General features: G+C 41.6%; 1 protein-coding gene across 1 annotated transcript in view; it reads left to right on the top strand.

Annotated features, from left to right (window-relative positions):
• Nucleotides 1-20,858, top strand: part of LOC144692383 (metalloprotease TIKI2-like) — a 457,965-nt gene that overhangs the window by 198,696 nt on the left and 238,411 nt on the right. Inside the window, exon 3 of the mRNA XM_078561164.1 lies at nt 20,017-20,163. Within this exon, the coding sequence (XP_078417290.1) occupies nt 20,017-20,163 (147 nt within the window). The remainder of the gene's footprint in view (nt 1-20,016; nt 20,164-20,858) is intronic.

The following is a 20,858-nucleotide window of genomic DNA, read 5'->3' on the forward strand; positions in this document are numbered from 1 at the left end:
TCCCATTTTCCATAGGTCCTCCTGCCTCTCTGTTGATAATTTCAGATACCTCATTCTCATGGAGACTCACTGTTTTCAATGATGGTACACCTCCTGGTGGCATTTTGCTGGTGCTGGGTATTGATAAGCTTTTACGTCGGAAGGGAAGAAGTGAATGTTTGAGACATATGAGTAACAGAAGAATGTTCCTCCATATGAGCACATGCACCCCATGACTGTGAGAAGCGGAGATGTATTGTACACTTAAATGAAGTTTCCTTGAGGAGGAGCATAAACCCTTTGGCAGGCAATGTGAACTGTGGCCAGTGTGTTTTTGAGTTAAGGCTGTGATTGAATGTTTTCAGGGGGTTTCCTTTGCAATAGAGAGTTAATTTAACACCTAGGTGCTGAAAGAGTAAGAGTATGATAGATAAGGAGATGAGTGAAGGCCGTATGAATGATAGGGGATCTGGATTGGCAAGAGTGCCTTGATTTGCCTTGATTAGCTTTGGGAGATCATCCAACCGGTTCCTGTGGTAGCTGTTAGAGTTGTTGAGGTTACAATGACAGTTTATGTTGCCTTCCTCCATACTGCCTGGAATACGTGAAAAGATGAATTAATTTCATCTCTGTGGTGCCTAGGAGCACTTCCTTTCCAAGCTTCTAGTTAATATTTGCAAAGCTACAGAGTGTAATGTGTTAGCCATCTGGTATTTGTTATGGTTTGTATTTATGGTTTGTTCTGCTACTTCACTTATATTTGCTGGTCTTAGATTGGCATTTTTCTTTAGATCTGACTTTTTCTGGATAGACTTGCAGCTGTGGTGGGCACGAGACATAGAGTTAACCTTCTCCATTATGTTCTTCCAGTCCCCTTGGGCTATTGGAGTGCACTTCCTTCCTGCACATGACATTTCTGTGCTCTATCACACCCCGTACACATAAATGTGGTAAGCTGTATCTTCAAAGCAAGCTTTCTCTGCCTTCCTGTATGTTCCACTGATCACTGCTTTCTCCTCTCTTTTGCGGATACTAGAAAAATAAGATGTACGCATGTGTTAGATTCCGACAACACCTTGGTCCTAAAATTCCACAAGGACATGGTGAGATCATGCCTTCCAGTGCCCTCTAGTGCTGGCCACATTGGCATAAGTAAATGTGGTGAAGAATGCCTATTCAGGATGGCGCTGGTGGGCGCACCAAGTTAACAAGAAACCTGACCGGTCTGGCAAACCCAGAGCAGCCCCCCCCCCCCACCCCTGGCAACGGAAGCACTCAATGTGGCCTCCTCTTTAAAATCAATAGATAAACGGTTTCTGGAAGTTTATGGGGGCCCTGTCTATCTCCCAGGTCTAGACCCCTCATGGTGCTCCCTGATTACATCAGTTTGAAGGCTGGTGCACTTCTAACATTCTGTATCAATATCCATATTTTTGCCAGGTTCTTGTGAGGGCAAGGACATGGGAACCCCTAGCATAGGGAGGAAGTCCCAGCCACCACACCCCAGCCTCACCTCCTCTAACATGGGCACCCTTCTAAGGAAGTGGGCTGGGGGGGGGGGGGTAGGTGGACACTGGCAGCATGAACTGGTACCTGGTGTATCCATGTTGTAGCCTGTTTTCCGGCCATTCTGCTGTACTCCCACCGATGTTGTGGCAGGAATGTGCCAGAAAGATTGCGGAATTTTGGCTGTCAGTTTAACCCCAAAATTATTGGGATTCTTTTGCATCATGGGAGGTATGTGCTCATTGGCTCATCACTCGCAACCGTTATTGCCAATCTTCTTTTGTCTCTCAGACAGTATTGAACATCAGTTGGGTAAAACAGTGTGATATAAATTCAAGATTTAACACATTCTGCATCTTAAGCGTTTCAGACCCTTTTTAAAAACGTTTTCTCCCTCCCTTGAAGGTGCTGACTTATTCTGAGTTCGTGGCCCTTCAGTGCCTCACCCAAATGCCTATTCTTCATTATTATCCCAGATAATGAGTATATGCTTTATGGGTGGGGGGGTTGTGGGGGGTGTGGTGGCTGCAGGGGTTAGCTGTTAGAATTGCTGACAGGAATCTCCCAGAGCATTTCCATCTTCACAATTAATGATTGAGAAAAAAACCTTGGGCTAAAGTAAGGCTGGGATTCTAATTAATACCTTTTCAAATGTTGGGCAAAACTGAAGCAAATTTTATCGAATTAACAAATTCATAAAGCTGGCATTTCTTCCATGTGTAGAATATTAACCTAAATGAGCAGAGCTGGGGCCGACGCCGTCTAAGAATCCTTCAGTTTCTTGACTTTATGGACCAATAATTTTTGTAACAACTTTTTTCTGTACCCTCCAACCCAGTTTATTTGTGCAAGGGTTTCTGTCAATGTTTCAAAGGAATTATACTCTTAAACAACAAAGTTTAAAAAGAAATGTAGTTAAAAAAATACTTAAAGCAATTGTTAATTATACATTTTTATTGGCCTGACGATGCAATGATTTTAAGAACCTGTCTTTCAACAAGTCCTGATCAGAAACATGTTAGCACATCATTTAAATGCAATCAGTGACCACATTTAAAGTCAATAAATCACACTGCTGTAAGGTCACCAGTGCATTGTTTCTCAGCCTAAGTGGCAGCAGTGGGAAAACTGATTAAGTGCAGGAAACGCACGATTGCCATTGATCTTAATGGGGCCGGAGCCATGATAATTTCCTTCTTAAGTTTTTTTGGCAAAGGTATCAGCAAAGTGACCCAGACATCCCAGAAAAATATGGAATGGCATAACTCATGGTGTAAGCCATTCGTAAGGTCTCTTCACTGTGGAGGCACCCAGTGCAATTGCATAAATTTGCAGGAAAATCTGGGGTTCATCCTAGTAGCTGTTTTCTGAACCACATCAGTGCTTGAATGTCACTAATTTCTTAGTGAACAGAACTGGACATAATATTCTAAGTGCACCCAACCAGAGTAATATACAGGTTGACTATTGGGATACTTCAAAGAGAAAGCTATTTCTTGAGATTGTGGTTTTAATATAGTGAGCAACATGTTGTAGAGTTATTCCTGGTCTAACTATATATCTTCCTAGATTGCTCATAAATCTACTGCTGTGTGTTGCTTTATTGTGAGAAGTACAAGTTTACCATATTGCTGCTAGGCTCATCTCCCAGAATTGACTGGGAGATGAGCCTAGCAGGAAAGACAGTGGAACAGCAATGGCAGGAGTTTCTGGGAGTAATTTGGGAGACACAACAAAAATTCATCCCTAGGCAGAAGAAGCATGCTAAAGGGAAGACGAGGCAACCATGGCTGACAAGGGAAGTCAGGGACAGCACAAAAGCTAAAGAGAAAGCATACAATGCGGCGAAGAGCAGTGGGAAACCAGGGGATTGGGAAGCCTACAAAGACCAACAGAGGACAACTAAAAAAGAAATAAGGAGGGAGAAGATTAAATATGAGGGTAAACTAGCCAGTAATATAAAAGAAGATTGCAAGAGTTTTTTTAGATATATAAAGGGTAAGCAAGAGGCAAAAGTGGACATTAGGCCGCTGGAAAATGACGCTGGAGAAGTAGTAGTGGGGAACAAAGAAATGGCGGAGGAACTGAATAGGTACTTTGCGTCAGTCTTCACGGTGGAAGACACGAGTAACATCCCCAAAGTTCAAGAGAGTCGGGGGGCAGAGGTGAGTATGGTGGCCATTACCAAGGAGAAGGTGCTAGGAAAACTGAAAGGTTTGAAGGTGGATAAATCACCTGGGCCAGATGGATTACACCCCAGAGTTCTGAAGGAGATAGCTGAAGAGATAGTGGAGGCGTTAGTGGTGATCTTTCAGGAATCACTGGAGTCAGGGAGGGTTCCAGAGGACTGGAAAATTGCTAATGTAACCCCCCTGTTTAAGAAGGGAGTGAGGCAAAAGACGGGAAATTACAGGCCGATTAGCCTGACCTCGGTCGTTGGTAAGATTTTAGAGTCCATTATTAAGGATGAGATTTCAGAATACTTGGAAATGCATGGTAAAATCGGGCAAAGTCAGCATGGTTTCATCAAGGGGAGGTCATGCCTGACAAATCTGTTAGAATTCTTTGAGGAGGTAATGAGTAGGTTAGACAAAGGAGAGCCAATGGATGTTATCTACTTGGACTTCCAGAAGGCCTTTGACAAGGTGCCGCACAGGAGGCTGCTCAGTAAGATAAGAGTCCATGGTGTTAGAGGCAAGGTATTAGCATGGATAGAAGATTGGTTGTCTGGCAGGAGGCAGAGAGTGGGGATAAGGGGGTCCTTCTCAGGATGGCAGCCGGTGACTAGTGGAGTTCCTCAGGGGTCAGTGTTGGGACCACAACTTTTCACTTTATACATTAATGATCTAGATGAAGGAACCGAGGGCATCCTGGCTAAGTTTGCAGATGATACAAAGATAGGTGGAGGGACAGGTAGTATTGAGGAGGCGGGGAGGCTGCAGAAGGATTTGGACAGGTTAGGAGAATGGGCAAAGAAGTGGCAGATGGAATACAACATGGGGAAGTGTGAGGTCATGCACTTTGGTAGGAAGAATAGAGGCATAGACTATTTTCTAAATGGGGAGAGAATTCAGAAATCTGGAGTGCAAAGGGACTTGGGAGTCCTAGTCCAGGATTCTCTTAAGGTTAACTTGCAGGTTGAGTCAGTAGTTAGGAAGGCAAATGCAATGTTGGCATTTATTTCGAGAGGACTAGAATATAAAAGCAGGGATGTGCTACTGAGGCTTTATAAGGCTCTGGTCAGACCACATTTAGAATATTGTGAGCAATTTTGGGCCCCGTATCTCAGGAAGGATGTTCTGGCCCTGGAGAGGGTCCAGAGGAGGTTCACGAGAATGATCCCAGGAATGAAAGGCTTAACATATGAGGAACGTTTGAGGACTCTGGGTCTATACTCGATGGAGTTTAGAAGGATGAGGGGGGATCTGTTTGAAACTTACAGAATACTGAAAGGCCTGGATAGAGTGGATGTGGGTAGGATGTTTCCATTAGTAGGAGAGACTAGGACCCGAGGGCATAGCCTCAGAGTAAAGGAAAGACCTTTTAGAACAGAGATGAGGAGAAACTTCTTTAGCCAGAGAGTGGTGAATCTATGGAATTCATTGCCACAGAAGGCTGTGGAGGCCAGGTCATTGAGTGTATTTAAGACGGAGATAGATAGGTTCTTGATTGGTAAGAGGATCAAAGGTTACGGGGAGAAGGCAGGAGAACGGGGTTGAGAAACTTATCAGCCATGATTGAATGGCAGAGCAGACTCGATGGGCCAAATGGCCTAATTTCTGCTCCTATGCCTTATGTCTATATTAAATGTGCCACCACATGTTGCTTCCGATAACACTCTTTGTCTCATATGAGCAAATCCAAGCTGACAGCATTGCAGCCAGTAGTTTCCCAGTGAAAGTGGTGCCAGGTGGGATATGTTATTCAGAATCAAAAGCTGCAGAATGTTCCAATGCAGTACTTTGAATAATTTGACCTACCTGTGTCCATATTTCAATCTGGGAAAACTTTGCCATAAAGTTAGCATACAAATAGAAACAAAGTCTGACCACTAGTGTGTTTTTTTTTACAAGAAGTTGAGTTAGCTCAGAACGCTGTCCAGCGAATTTGCTTTTTGACCCAAACAGTGACTGTCTATTTAAATATAATATTGATAATGATGTTGAAATTTGCAGCACAGAGCAGAATGTGTGGAGTGCCTCATGGATTTATCTTGGGATGAAATAAGTGGGGTTGTTTTAGCTCCAAGACAACACCACTGGGGGTGATTAGAGATTGGAACCAATTCAATCCTGCTCTTGATATAATCAAATACCTCAGCCAAGCAGGTCCATGGGGTGTTGTTGAAGATCAAGTGGTCAGTTTAGCTCATTAGTGAGATCTGGAGGAATAAACTTGGTATTAGGAGCTGGGATTCATCCTGCAAGCTACTGCCCCACTGGATATGATCATTCTTACTGAACAAGCTGCAGGAAACCTATCCATTCCCAATGTTGGTAAACTGGGGTTGCACTTAAATAAACCCCTGTGGTTGCGTGGGGTTTGATAAGGCTTGATCCCTGCCAACTTGCATAAAAAGGGAGAAAATGTATATCCCATGTCAAACAAATGGAACATGCATTTATGTGGGTGATGTTGTGCTGCCTGACTGAGATCAGATAATTCAGAACAAACAAGAATGAAACCTGACATTTTCTAGTCTGTGCAGATAGATAAGTGCCACACTATGCAGTACATTCACCCAGTAAGCTGTTGGGGCTGTGGAAGCTCAGCCATTGAGCATGTTCAAGACAGAAATCAATAGATTCCTGGGAACTAATGACATCAAGGCATATGGGAATAGTGGGGAAAATGGTGTAAGAGAGAAATGGTCCTCCATGGTCTGTTTAAATGGTGGAGCAGGCTCGACGGGCTGAATGGCCTACTCCTGCTCTGCTTTTCTATGTTCCTATGTAAGCCATTGAAGGTGTTTATGGTATCCTAGTGTAAATCCCATGAGAATTTATTTGTGGATCGGGAAACCAATTGGTCTTAAAATAGTTGATGATTATACAATACTCAGAATATTCATGTTATTTTTGGTTTGAACTAAAAGTATGCAGCAAAAATATTATCAACTAATATTCTACTCCGCCTCCATTATGCTGTACCTACAATGATAACACTGGCACTGCCTGAAAGGATTGTTGAAGCAGATTCAATACTGTAGTAATGTTCAAAATTGTGCAGGAGGCCATTGAAGCCAGAGGATTAAATAGCAATGTAGTGGTAGTAAGGGACAGCATAGTCAGGGCAACCAAGAGCAAGAGTCCAGAGGGCTGCCTGGTGCCAGGATTCAGGACATCTGCTTAGAGCTGAAGAGAAACTTGCAGTGATAGGGGAGGATCTCGTGGTAATGGTCTTCATAGCTATCAATGACATAGGTAGAACTAGGAAAGAGGTTCTACTTAGGGAGTATGAGAGACTAGGGGCTAAATTAAAAAGCAGATCCTCAAAGGTAATAATCTCTAGACTATTACACGAGCCACAAGCAAATTTGTATAGGGTAAATAGGATTAGGGAGTTGAATGCATGGATCAAAAATTGGAATGGGAGAAGTGGGTTTCAATTCATAGGGCTCTGATACCAATACTGGGGAAAGTGGGAGCTGTACTGTTGGGATAGCCTTCACCTGAACCATGCTGGGACCAGTGTTCTGGCACATTGTATAACTAGGGTGGTAGAGGGGGCTTTAAACTAAGTAGTGGTGGTTTGGGATCAAGCATGGGAAGATGTGATAAATTAAAGAGAGAAGACAAAGCAAGAGAGCAAGATAGCAATAAGAGAAGTGATAATCAGAACATAGCAGGAGGGGACGGAGCTTACAAACGTAAGACTATGACAGCAGAGAAGGCCAGAGATTGTAAAGATGATAAAAAGACAGAGTTAAAATCTCTGTATCTGAATGCACGTAGCATTCGTAACAAAACAGATGAATCGACAGTGCAAATATAAATAAATATGTATGTTCTGATAGCCATTACAGATATATGGCTGCAAGATGGCAAAGGCTGGGATCTGAATATTCAAGGGCCTATGACATTTTGGAAGAACAAGAAGCCAGGAAAATGTGGAGACGTAGCTCTGTTAATTAAGGATGCCATTAGTATAATAGAGAGCGATGACCTTAATTCTAAAGATCAAGATGCAGAATTAGTTTGGGTAGAGATAAGAAAAAAATAAAGGTAGGATTTCCCTTGTGGGAGTAGTTTATAGGCCCCCTAACAGTAACCACACTGCAGGATGGAGTATACAGGAAGAAAAAATGGGGGCTTATGAGAAAGGCACGGTGATAATAATGGGTGATTTTAATCTATGTATAGATTAGGCAAGTCAGATTGGCAAAGGTAGCTTGGGAAGATGAGTTCATAGAGTGATTTTGGGAAGGTTTCTTAGAGCAGCACATGTTAAAGCGAACTAGAGAGTAGGCTATTCTAGATGTGGTAATATGCAATGAGACAGGATTAATTAATGACCTCATAATAAAGGCACTCCTAGGTAGCAGTGATCATAACATGATTGAATTTCACATTCAGTTCAAGGGAGAGAAGGGTGGGTCTAAGACTAGTGTTTTGAACTTAAATGAGGGCAATTACGAGGATATAAAGACACGGCTGGCTAGGGTGAACTGGGAAATTAGGTTAAGGGACAATTCAGTAGATTTGCAATAGTAGACATTTAAGGAGATATTTCATATCACTCAGCAAGGGTACATTCCAGTGAGAAAGAAAGATTCTAGGGGAAGGACATACTGTCTGTGGCTAACCAAGGAATTTAAAGATAGTATAAAATTGCAAGAAAAATGTACAATTTCACAAAGATTCATGGCAAGTTAGAAGATTGGACAGAATATTCAAGCAAACAAATGCTCAAAAAATGCTCTGAAGAAGAGTCATACGGACATGAAACATTAACTCTGTTTCTCTCTCCACAGATGCTGTTAGACCTGCTGAGTTTTTCCAGCATTTTCTGTTTTTGTCTCAAAAAATAATAATGAGGGAGAAATTAGAGTATGCGAGGAAGCTAGCTAGAAATATAAAAACAGATAATGAGAGTTTCTACAGCTATTTAAAAAGGAAAATCATAAGTAAATTGAATGTTGGTCCTCTACAGAGTGAGTCTCAGGAACTAATAATGGAAAATAAGGAAATCGCAGATGAACTGAATAGATATTTTGCATCTGTTTTCACTGTAGAGGATACAAATAACATCCCAGAAATAAGTGCGCATCAAGAGAAGAAAGGGAGGGAGAAACTTAAAACAATTACATTCATTCTGGAAAGAGTACTGAGAAAAGCTGACAAGTCTCCAGATCCTGATGGACTTCATCCTAGGGTCTTAAAAGAAGTAGCTGCTGAGATGGTAGATGCATTGGTTTTCATTTTCCAAAATTCCCAAAATTTTGGAAAGGTCCCATCAGATTGGAAAACAATAAATGTAACATCTCTATTCAAGGTAGGAGGGAGGCAGAAAGCATGAAATGACAGGCCAGTTAGCTGAACATCTGTCACAGGCAAAATGCTGAAATTTATTGTTCAGGAAGTTATAGCAGAGCACTTAGAAAATCTCAGTGTGATCAAGCAGAGTTAACATGGTTTTGTGAAAGAGAAATTGGGTTTGACTATGTATTAGAGTTCTTTGAGGAAGTAACAAGCAACGTGGATAAAGGGGAACCTGTGGATGAGCTGTACTTAGGCTTCCAGAAGGTATTCGACATCAAAGGTTACTACACAAAATAAGAGCTCATGGTATATGGGGTAATATATTAACATGGATAGAGGGTTGGTTAACTAACAGGGAGCAGAGAGTAGGCATAAATAGGCCATTTGCAGTTTGGCAAGATGTGACAAGTGGAGGGCCACAGGGACCATTGCTGGGGCCTCAACTATTTACAGTCTATATTAATGACTTGGATGACAGGATCAAATGTATGGTTGCTAAGTTAGCTGATGACGCAAACATTGTTAGGAAAGTAAGTTGTGAAGAGGACATAAAGAGTCTGCAAAGGGATATAGATAGGTTAAGCGATTGGACAAAAATTTGGCAAATGGAGTATAATGTGGGAAAATGTGAACTTGTCCACTTTTTCAGGAAGAAAAAAAAGCATCATATTATTTAAATGAAGAGAGATTGCAGAACTCTGAGGTACAGAGGGACCTGGTGCCCTGGTACATGAATCATAAAAAGTTAGTATACAGGTGATGAGGAAGGCAAATAAAATGTTGTCATTTATTGCAAAGGGTGTGGAATATAAAAGTAAGGATGTTTTGCTACAGTTGTATAGGGTATTGGCGAGACCACATCTGGAGTACTGTGTATAGTTTTCATCTCCTTACTTAAAAAAGGACATAGTTGCATTAGAAGCAGTTCAGAGAACGTTCACTCGACTGATTCCTGGAATGAGAAGGTTATCCTATTAATTGGCCTTAATTGTCCCGTGCACGTAAAATGGTGGCACCCAGCAAATTGAGGGCACCAATTCGCTCCGCGCCCGCCCCCGCACAACCCCCCCTGATGTGGAGAAAATTCGCCCCATAATCTTTCTTTTTTATTTTCAAAAATCTTCATCTCCCTGAGGCAGCTCTGTGCCTCAGGGACTCAGGGAGCTTTTCCAGCGCGCACCCGTGAATTTCTGTGCTTGCCCTCCCTCTCCCCACCCCCTGCCACCTCCCACCCGCCCACACAGGCAGCATTGAGCACTGCAGCGCATGTCACGGCCTGATCACAGGTGGCGGGTCAGCTTCCCGATAGCTCCCACTCGCCCCTGCCAAGCCCACCCCACGAGGGCAAAGTTCTGCCCGTAAGATCCTGAGGGGACTTGACAGGGTGGAAGCTGAAAGGATGTTTACCCTTGTGGGAGAGGCTAGAACTAGGGACTAGGGGGCACAGTTTGAAAATAAGCGGTCTCCACTTTAAACGTAGCTGGGGATAAATTTTTCTCTCAGAGCGTTGTGAGTCTGTGGAAGTCACTTTCCCAGAGAGTACTGGAGGCAGAGTCATTGAATAGTTTTAAGCCTGAATTCGATAAATTCTTGATTGACAAGTGAGTCAAAGGGTATAGAGCGTAGGAAGGAAAGTGGAGCTTTGGCCACCATCAGATCAGTCATGATCTTATTGGATGGTGGGGCAGGCTTGAGGGGCAGAATGGCCTACTTCTGCTCTGAATTTGCATGTTCTTATGTTCATAGAAATCATTTATATACAATTGGGAAAGGACACTGGACTGGGACTAATTCAATAGCTCTTTCAAAGAGCCAACACACTCACACGCAGATGACGGGCCAAATGCCATCCTTTTGTGCAAGATTTGAAGATTACTTTGAATGAAGCAGCTTTTTCCTCTGAATCCAAATACCTTATGCTATCATATAACACACAGTAAACTGTCATTGTATTGTGAGCTGAGGCTTGGTAATTGGAGCAAGGAATAGTTGGTTCTAGATTCCACATTCAAGTGAAAGCTACATAGGAACTGGAATTGCATTTTCTGTTATAATTAAAGGCACAGGTCAGTAGAATCTACATGTTTTAAACAGATTCAGATGTACTGAATAGTTTAAAAGGAGTCAACTTCTTAAAAAAAAAGATAAATGCCAATAGTTTCTTTGCATTAAGCAAATCCTCCTGTCCAGGGTTCTGAGCCAGTCATAGAGCAACACAGCTTGTAAAATTGAATTTTTCCCCACGTGGGTGGGGAAATATTTTGCTTCCTTTCTGCTTCCCTGCTGACTGAATTTCCCAGTAAACACATTGCAGCAATATTTGACAAAGTAGCACTTTGGGTAATGAATCCCACTTGGTCTAGCTATCACTGGAAAGCTGCCGTCCATGGTGAAGATGGATAGAACAAAGTAAATTGTAAGAAGATGTTGCCACGCATGGTCCTGAGCCAATCAAACCAGGAAGATCCAAGTTTTGATTTCAGTTTGTGCTGCGTAAGCTGGAGCGGCAGTAAAGTGACAGAACAATTAGCCAGAGAATCCATAACCTAGAAAGGGGAAAGACCAGTCAAAGTAATTCTTCTGGTCGCGATCCAATGTCTCCGACTGGGAAGCGCAATTGTGTGGACAGAGGAAATGCTTTACACCCTCCTCCCCCAGGTGAACATTGGATGAGGTTTGGCTATGGTGCCTTCAATAGTTGAATGTCCGAGCAGTATTGTACTTCTAGGTTCTTTGTTCATGGGCTCTGTGGGCGGAGTCGCTGGAAATCAAAAATGAAATTTCTAAATTCACAGAGGACACCAAACTGCAGAGGGGATGGCGTGGTGGGGAACTGGGATAATTCATACTGAGAAGCACTGCAATAAAATGCAAAGAGGTATTAGTAAATTTGCATATCAGACATACAGTTAATGAATTTGAACACATAAGTATGAGGTATTACATTTTGGTAAGAAAAATAAGGAGGTTACATGTTACTTGGAACATAGGAATTTAAATGGAAGTGCAAATACACAAATCATTAAAAGTAGCAATGCAGATTAACAAGGTGATTTTAGCAAAGCAAGCAAAGCATTGGGGTTTATTTCTAGAGGGATAGAATTGAAAACTAAACTTATATCAAACTTTGGTTAGGCCACACTTCCAGTACATTGTACACTTCTGGTCACCATGTTGTAAAAAGCATATAGAGGCACTTGAGTGGGTGCAAATTTTTTTTACAATGATTGATACCAGAACAGTGAGGTCATATCCATCAGGAAAGGATGAAAAGACTGGATTTTTTTCTCTTGGAAAGAGAAGGCTGAGGGTTGACCTAACAGAGATCGTTAAAATTATGAAGATTTTCAGTCGTGTAGACAGGGAGGATTTCTACATGTGGGGGAGAGAAAAATGAAAAACTATCAATATAAAATAGTCACCAAGAAATCAAATAGGGAATTCAGATGAAACCTCTTTTCTCAGACAGTGGCTGGAACATGGAACTCACTGCCACTGAGAATACCAGTAGTTGAGGCAAATTGTATAGATGTGTTTATGGGGAAGTTAGATAAGCATATTGTGATGGAATCTGTGGTCAAAGCTTGTACTTTTTTGAGACAGACCCTAGTTGAGAAGTGAAATTGAAAAGGGAAACTGAGAAAGGAAACGGACTCTCCCAATTGGCTATGGAAACTAAGACTGAAATTGAGATTGGAAACCAAAACTTCTGTTTGAAACTATATGAGACCAAGCCATCAGAAATCAGTAGTTGATGAGTCCAGTGGTGCAGTACAGGCATGCTGAAGAAGACAGAAGCTAGATCCAGAAGCTGATAAAAAGCCAGGATTTAGTTGCTGCAGCTGTTTCTGTTACTTAAAGATTACATTGAGGGTTCTACACCATCCAGACAATCATAAGCAAAGTAGATGAGGTTCTGCAGACTGTGTCATTTTTGTTGAAGACCATGCCCGTAGAACTCGAGTTGGTTGCGGACTGCTGTAGGCTGGGGATCAGGCTACATCCTTGAAGAAGAGGAGCTGAATTTTCTTGTGAAGAAGACAGTTTTGAAGGACTTCGTGACTGAGATTGATGACATGTATGCTGAGTGGACTGCAGAGCCAGTTCATAAGATCTGTCTTAGTTGTATCTGCCATTTAATTTGTAATTTATAGTTTATAGTCAACTGAAATTTACCTGCTAATTCATGTTTAACTTCTGTTGATTCTGGGTTTTAGGGTATGGAAGATAATCTAAGATAGTATTTAATGCTTACTTTGGCTCTTGTATTGTATTAATTCTTCTGTTTTAAACTGTGGAATCTTGTGGCTTCATTCTTTCAGTAAATAACTGGGATTTTGAATTTCTTATACTTTTTAAAAATGTTACAAGTCTTATCCTGGGATCATAACAAAAATTGAGGGAGAAGAGAGTAGAGGGTTATGCTGATCGAGTTAGATGAGGCTGAACGTGAGAAGGCTCGGGTGGAGCATAAATGCCAGCATGGACTGGTTGGCCTGAATGTCCTGTTTCTGTGCTTGATAGTCTCTGTAGTTCTATGTATGTGAAGAATAATGAGTTGGGTACTGGAAGGCTGCCAGGGCCTGTGGAAATATACCCTAGCGAGGAGAGGAAAATAATTGGAGGTAAAACAAAAAGTAAAATGAAATGCCACTATTACATTTTAGCTTTTTAAACCTTGGCACACCTGATTTTTTGAGCACATCATGTTGGTAAGTGAGCCCCAACACTCTGTGCCTTTTGGGAATATTTTTACTAACCATGATAACCAGATGAGCTTTCAGCAATATGTCTTTACAAATCAGAAAGAATAATCTTTTTGTTAATTACTCTACCTAATTAGCTCAATGGGATCCAGCTTGCTCCTGGGAAATAGTAGAGTATCACGTTAGATTATGCCTACATTAAGCAAGTTTACTCAACAAGAGAAGAACAGTAACATAATATATTTATGAAATAGAAATTCTAATATTTAGCTCCTCAAAGCCAAAATGATAAAAAGTTGTAACCTAAACGCTAAGCTGCTTTTTATAGATAACTTATATATTCACAGGCCTTGAAATTCCTTCGGGGAGGGGGGGGACGTGGGGGTGGTGGGGGCGTGGGGTGCAGTAATGTTATTCTACACATCTCAACTGCAAGGCAAATTCCTGGAGAACCAGAACAGAAGGCTAAATGTGATTGTTTATACCATTTCCCTGGGGGAGGTTTGAGTCACTCTTACCAAAGTTAGGGCATGAGATCAGGAGAACCTCTGCCGAATTTCTGGGTCAGGGTGTTTTTAAAAAATTTTTGCCACTCCAGGGGCTGTGATTGTTGTATGAGTTGTGATCCCAACAGTTACACTGGAATTGCGCTTTTGTTAGTGCCTTCCAGAATTTGCAGGGTTAGTGAGAACTTGCATTGAACAGACAGCACCAGTGCAACATACATCTCTGGTGCTCACCTGGTCATGACTATAGAAGATTATGGGAAAGGGCACTCTTTCCTGGTCCCTGATCCTGTATTTCCTGTTAGTTCCTCCCATCGATACAAAAGGTTTAAGTTGCTTGCCTGATCTGGATCCCAGAGGTTATGTCCCATACATGGCAACCTGGAAATGGAGGAGGCCCACAGTAATCTGGTCTCTGCAATTTTCTTGGGGGTACAAACAATGCCTCTATCAAAGTTACAAAAGGAGACCTTTTGTGTTTCACACCTATGGATTGCATGAGAAATTTTTGATTTTTTGTCTCATGGAAATTCCAAACTGTCCCTCAAATTGGAATGGCTTTTCAGTTTGATTTCACCAGAGATTTCCTGCATATCACTAACTACCTATCATATCTGAACAAATCTCAGTCTGTTTGAAAGTAATTTGTGTGATAAAAGTGTAATAATTTTCATAATATTTTTCTGGTTTATGGGGGTAGGTATAGTTGGGTCTGTCTGTGTGATTTAATTACGTTTGGAGTCAGGTAGACTACATGCTTGAATCAACAAAAGAAACTAGGTACACTTAATGAGTAAACATGGATGTTGGCTTAGCATGTAAGGTGTGAAGGGAATTTGTATTTTTAGATAAATGAAAGGATTTGGATTTCAAATGGATCATAGTCTGTTTACAACTAGCCAGAGAAGCAAGCTAAGGAGTGTGTTTATTTTTCCCAAATGTTACTGACAATGTTGGCAACATGAAAGTTTCCATATTATGAGGCAGATATAGTTTCAAAGACATATGGAACAGTATAATTTACATTTTAAAAAGAGAGTAACATATACAAAGGAGAATGAAAGGCTATGGGGAGAAAGGCCATGTAAGATCTAACAGGAGTGTGTCTGATATAGCCTTAATGAAGCTTCCAGCCATTTGTGCATAAACCTGCTATATAACAAAACTGAAGTTGAGGGGAAGCCATTTGGAATTCCACTGTCAAGTGGGTGTTGTGTTAACTTGTTGGTTCTGTCTTAAATCTAAAATTTATTTTGGACTGTTGCCTTAAATGGGGTGTAACTGGGAGTCAGGCCAATTAGGAATTTTAGGATTTGTTATAGTAGCAAGTAATTGTAGTCTTATGTATATGCTTGAAATATTTTATTTTGTTAATAAATATTTTAATGTAATTTTTAAAATCTCTAAAGGTCTTGGTAGATTCATTACTTTTGAATTCAGTGCACACATCTCGTAATAAATAGAAATTGCAAAGCCGTTGTGATAGCGCGACCAAGTTTCCCTTGTGGATTTGGTCCACCTGGCACACATCATTTGCCATGTCACAACACTTGGTCCCTTCTCAAGCTTTTCAGACAAATAGTGGCACATTTGTATCAAGTTAAATTTGGGGAAAGTTTTGACCTTTTTTTGAACGCCTTAAGACTGGTGATTGAATTAAATAAATCTCTTTAAAGCTGAACCAAGGCAGATTCACTTTTTTGTCCCCGCCAATGATGTGGCAAATGGCAGTACTACAAATCAGATTTTACTCCTCTGGAGCAGTATGGTTGTGATTCGGCAAATGTCTGATAGCTTTGTGCTGGGTATGCAACAACATTGTATAATTATGTCGGAGATTTGAGAAGCTAAATATGTGATCAAGCTCTGAAGTTGAAGGTTGTCCATGAAGGCTCGCAGACCAGACCATATTATCAGAATTGACCTCACAAATGTAGAGTAGTTGGGACTTGTTCAGGTCCCAAGAAGAACAAATCTCTAGGGTCCTACAACAGCAGCACAACTGTAGCTGAGACAACACTGATAGTCATAGAGCTTCTCCCTAATTGTGCTGGTGGGATCATTTGCTGAATGAGGATAGGTGCATTATGCCTGCAAATAGGCTTCACATTGCCTATTCTGACAGACCCCTCAAGGTGGAGCAGACCATGGCTTCTCTGCCCAAGGTGCCATGATGCCCTACCAGGCCAGAGTTATGCCCCTTTCAAGTTACAACAAAGTCACAACTCCTTGGCCTAACTTTAACAGCAACTGACTAACATGCTAAAATCCAGCGAATTCTTCTTAGGCAGTTCCTCGGGATCGTATATGAATTGCTTCCACTCCTTTTCAAAGGGGTTCTGAAGTGGCCGATAAGTGCAATGTGCAATCTGCAGACCCTGCCACCTGCGGGGCAGGTGGTGCTTCAAGGGTCAGGTAGATGAGTTGCTTGGAGGCTTGTGCCCTCTCTCTGATGCCTCAACATTGCTTCTGCATGTTCCTGACAAAAGTCTCTCAATGTGTTTGGTGCCTTCCCGAATGAACCATCTCTATTTTGGTTGGTCATAAGCCAGGGACTCCCATGAGTCAGTGGGTATGTTTGACCTCTTCAGGGTGAAGCATTTCCGCTGTCCTCCTGGGAGTCTCCTGCCACAACCATGATCTGAGTAGAGCAGTTGCTTTGGGAGTCTGGGGTCAGGTGAATGAGTGGCATGCCCTGCCCAGCAGAGCTGGTTTTGATTGGAGCCTCAATGATGGGCGTGTTGACTTGCAAGAGGATGCTGCTGTTGGACTGCCTTTCTTGCCACCAGATTTTGGAGGATCTTTTGAAGACATCACTGATGGTACCCCCAGTATTTTGAGGGGCCTGCCGTAGCCCAAGTCTCCGACGTATGTAAGAGCACAAGGATCACTGCTGCCGAGTCAACCATGACCTTTGTCTCCTGCTAATTGGGGGGTTTCTTTTAGACCTGTATGAGCCTTCCCAATCAGAGAAGGATCTTTAGCTTGAAAACATCTGTGACTGTATAATTTTTGAACTGTGTGTGTTGGGTTATTTGTTGTTTTGTGTGGAATCTGCCCCATAAAATAATAGGGACAATCCATAATCGTGACAGCCTCAGACGATTTTACAGAACAGTTCTTTGAAGTGTAAAGACTGTCTGATTTCATTCTGATTTGTCTGCTCTTTCATCCCTGTTCTGCTGTTAAAGGTGCTTCAACTTCATGAAAATAGCATTTGTCAAGCCTATTTAACAATAAGTATAAACTACATGCAAGAGGTGTAATAGAAAGTGAAAAATAAAGTAGGGTGCATGGAGTGACAAACAGTGATAAGAGCTGAGGGCTTAAAGTCCTATGGATAAAGTGAAGATGATGGCAATATGCAACTGACCTTAAAAAACAACTTGAAGGTTGTTGCTATGGAAGTCTGACAACATGTGGAGCTGAAAACGTGATGAAATGACTTGGAAAATTGAATCCGAAGTTCTGCACTGGTAATGCAATGAAAAGCATGAGAACCATCACAGAGCTCCAGAAGGCAGCAAAGAAATTTGATAAAAATATAATCTCTCAGTTACAAACTCAAAGGAAAATACAGTTGGAAGACGATTGGGATTTTAAAAAAACTGAAACTTGTCATCTGTGATGACACAAATGTGCTTTAATTTTAAAACATTTTTGGTGCAAAAATTGGTGTAACTTCAGTTGCCAGGAACTGGAATCTGAGGGGACTGGAACTTGAGGTACAACCGAGATACGCCAAAGTTACATTTTGTATTGAATCCTCTCAGTCATTGGCATTGTGAATGATGTAGGACTTTGCTGTGGCCCTCACCATATGCCATAGGTCCTTTGATATGTAATGTAATGTTCACCTAGCATCCTCCGACTTTGGCAAGGCCTTAATAATGTGAGTCAGTAGGCTTGGGAGGCATGGGCTGGAACCTGTGTTTCTGACTATCACTATTTCAACCCTGACTCTTGTAACACTATGAGGGTAATGAATGAAAGCAACACATATACAGGAAGCAGAAGGCTTACCTTGACTGTCCTGATAAGGTCATTTAATTTTTCTTTGGTGCTGCAAAGCTGTCCTGGGAATCAAAGACTTGACCCTCCCTCAAAGAGCGCACACCACATTCTTGGCAGACCTTCAGCCCTGATTTCAAACACCATGGCCAGAAAATTGCATTCGTTGGGCGGGCGCGTGCCTGACCCGAATGAGTGTAAAATGACATGCGATGACGTCGGGCGAGTGCCTCAAAGTCATCGCGCACTCGCGCATTATTTCAGTCAATGGGTGCGCGCAGGAGTCGGCAGCACGGCCGCCGACAATTAACAGGCATATTAGGACAATTAAAGTTCTAATTAAATGAAATTTTTTACTGCCCTTCCAACCTTATGATTGGCAGGCAGGTGAAAAGGCCAAGCGGCCTTTTGATTTTTTGCGAAACTTCATCCATGTGTGGGATGAGGTTTCGAACAGTGATTAAAAAATAAATAAAACTTTTTCAAACTAATTTCTAACATGCCCCTGCTCATGGGACAGAGTCCCATGAGGGGACATGTTATTAACATTTTTAAATTGTTTATTTTTTATTTTCAAAAATCTTCAGCTCTCTGAGCATGTGCACACTTTTGCACTCTTCCTGGCCCCGCCCCGGCAGCGCTGCAGCATGCATTTCACACTAGCTGCCCGTTAATTGGCCAGTCAGCGTGAAATGCATGTCGGGGCCCCGATCGTTGGCAGTGATTGGCTTCACGACTGGTCCTGGGCCCGCCCACCTCGCCTGCCCGACGAGGGCAAAATTCTGCCACATGTTTCACTTTTTCCCAATCTCTTTAGGAGGACATGCTGGCCTAGATCCCTGAGGTTTTCCACTTGTTTCTTCAATTTGGTTGCCATCCTTGTTCCCTGTATTGCCTGCTTCCTCCAGCACTGCATTTCCCCTTGAAGCAAAAGCACATTTTAATTCCTTCTGCTTTATCCTGTCTCTGGCTTCTTCTCCAAGTATTTTCCAGCTCCACTCCCAATCCCTCAGCTCCCTATAACTCTGCCCCTTCACTTGCTCTCTGCAGGTATTTTCTAGCTACTTTCCATTCATGGACAATTTGGGATCTTGATTCTGAAACTGCATTATTTTCTGCTCCACTGGTTTGTTAGATATATTGTAGGTAAGTTGTGTTTAGATCGCATGCACAGCTCTGCTTATATAATTTAGATGAACCTACAATTTTTGTGGGGTTAACTACCTGAATGTGGACAGAGGTCCCACTCTGCTATAGTTGTGCTGTTGAAATTTCAGGACCCAAATCTGTTTTATACTTTATTGAAGGCATTGTTTAAAGTAAATTATACACACCTTTACAGAATGGTAGAGTGTTCTGGAATAGCATGTTTAGCAGCTGTGGAAATAGGAGGTTATAACAAGACCTCCAGTTTGTCATCATTAGGTACAGACAGCATTGGGCATGTCTCTGACATCCCAAAGTCCAGTAATCCCTCCCCTCCAAACCTCACTATCTGGGCTCACCTTTGAGGAATTGTTACTTGGCTGGTATATGAAGAGATGGTCAGTGCCCAGCACCTTTTGGTGAAGAAAAGAAAAAATCATATGGTAATGGTTCCTGAATTAAGTTATTTGGAACCTCATATGGGATCTCTGCTTGATTCATTCCTTGCATAACCTTTCACATTATACATAATGTTTGCCTATGTAAAGTAGAAACACTACTTCAAAATTAAACCTTGTGTGGCTGTGTCTGTCTTTAAAATGTTGCATGTCCCAAACCCACACTATTGTAAATTCCGTCTATTTCCAACTCTTAGTGTTCTTCACAATTTTTTCATTACAGGTCCTCTTTGCTTTAAACCAAACTCTACTGCAACATGAGAGCCTCCGAGCAGGCAGTTTGCAGGCCCCTTACACAACAGAGGACCTCATCAAACACTACAACTGTGGGGACTTAAATGCTGTCATCTTCAATCACGATACTTCCCAAGTAAGGAACTGTAGCTGTTATTTTGTTGACATTTTCAATCTTGTCAAAATGAGTGCAGAGAAAGGGTCAATTGAAATGGAAAAAAAAAGTTCCAGGTTATTTTAAAAGTTTTATAGCAGCTAATTGCAAGAATGGCTAAATATAGAAGCCTGTCAAATCAGTTTGCATTTCCTTTTGTACCTACTTTGAATTGAATCATAATCTTTTGGCTCATATCACGCTAGCTTAATGAAGCAAACTCATGTAAACCATAGGCTGTTGTCGATGTGGCTGCTGTGCCCCTCAATGTGCACACGTCATTATAGTTAATGAAACTAATGTGAAGTTGGCACTAGACGAATCCTCAGAAATTTGTTGTTTTTCAATAATATTTACACGGTTTCAGAGAAGTTGGACAACAGCCTAACAAACGTTACATGAGTTAGTGGAGCCTGGCCAAACCAGCGTGGTTTCTGATTAGATTACTGTATGCTCTGGCACTGCACTATGGTTTTAATGCTTGCTGTCAGTTGCAATTTAGAAGCACACCTCAAATCCTTTGAAGATTGTGGAAAAGTTTTGTTTATGTCACTATTATTTTTTTAAAAGATAACATTAATTCTTTTTCTTCATGAAAAGTTTGTTAATGGTCTTTTGTAGCCTATAATTATAAAATAATTATTCCTGTTGGCCACTCAGATATATAGTTCAGTAGA

Source organism: Cetorhinus maximus, chromosome 17 (assembly GCF_964194155.1).
Source record: "Cetorhinus maximus chromosome 17, sCetMax3.hap1.1, whole genome shotgun sequence".
In the NCBI taxonomy this organism is placed as follows: domain Eukaryota; kingdom Metazoa; phylum Chordata; class Chondrichthyes; order Lamniformes; family Cetorhinidae; genus Cetorhinus; species Cetorhinus maximus.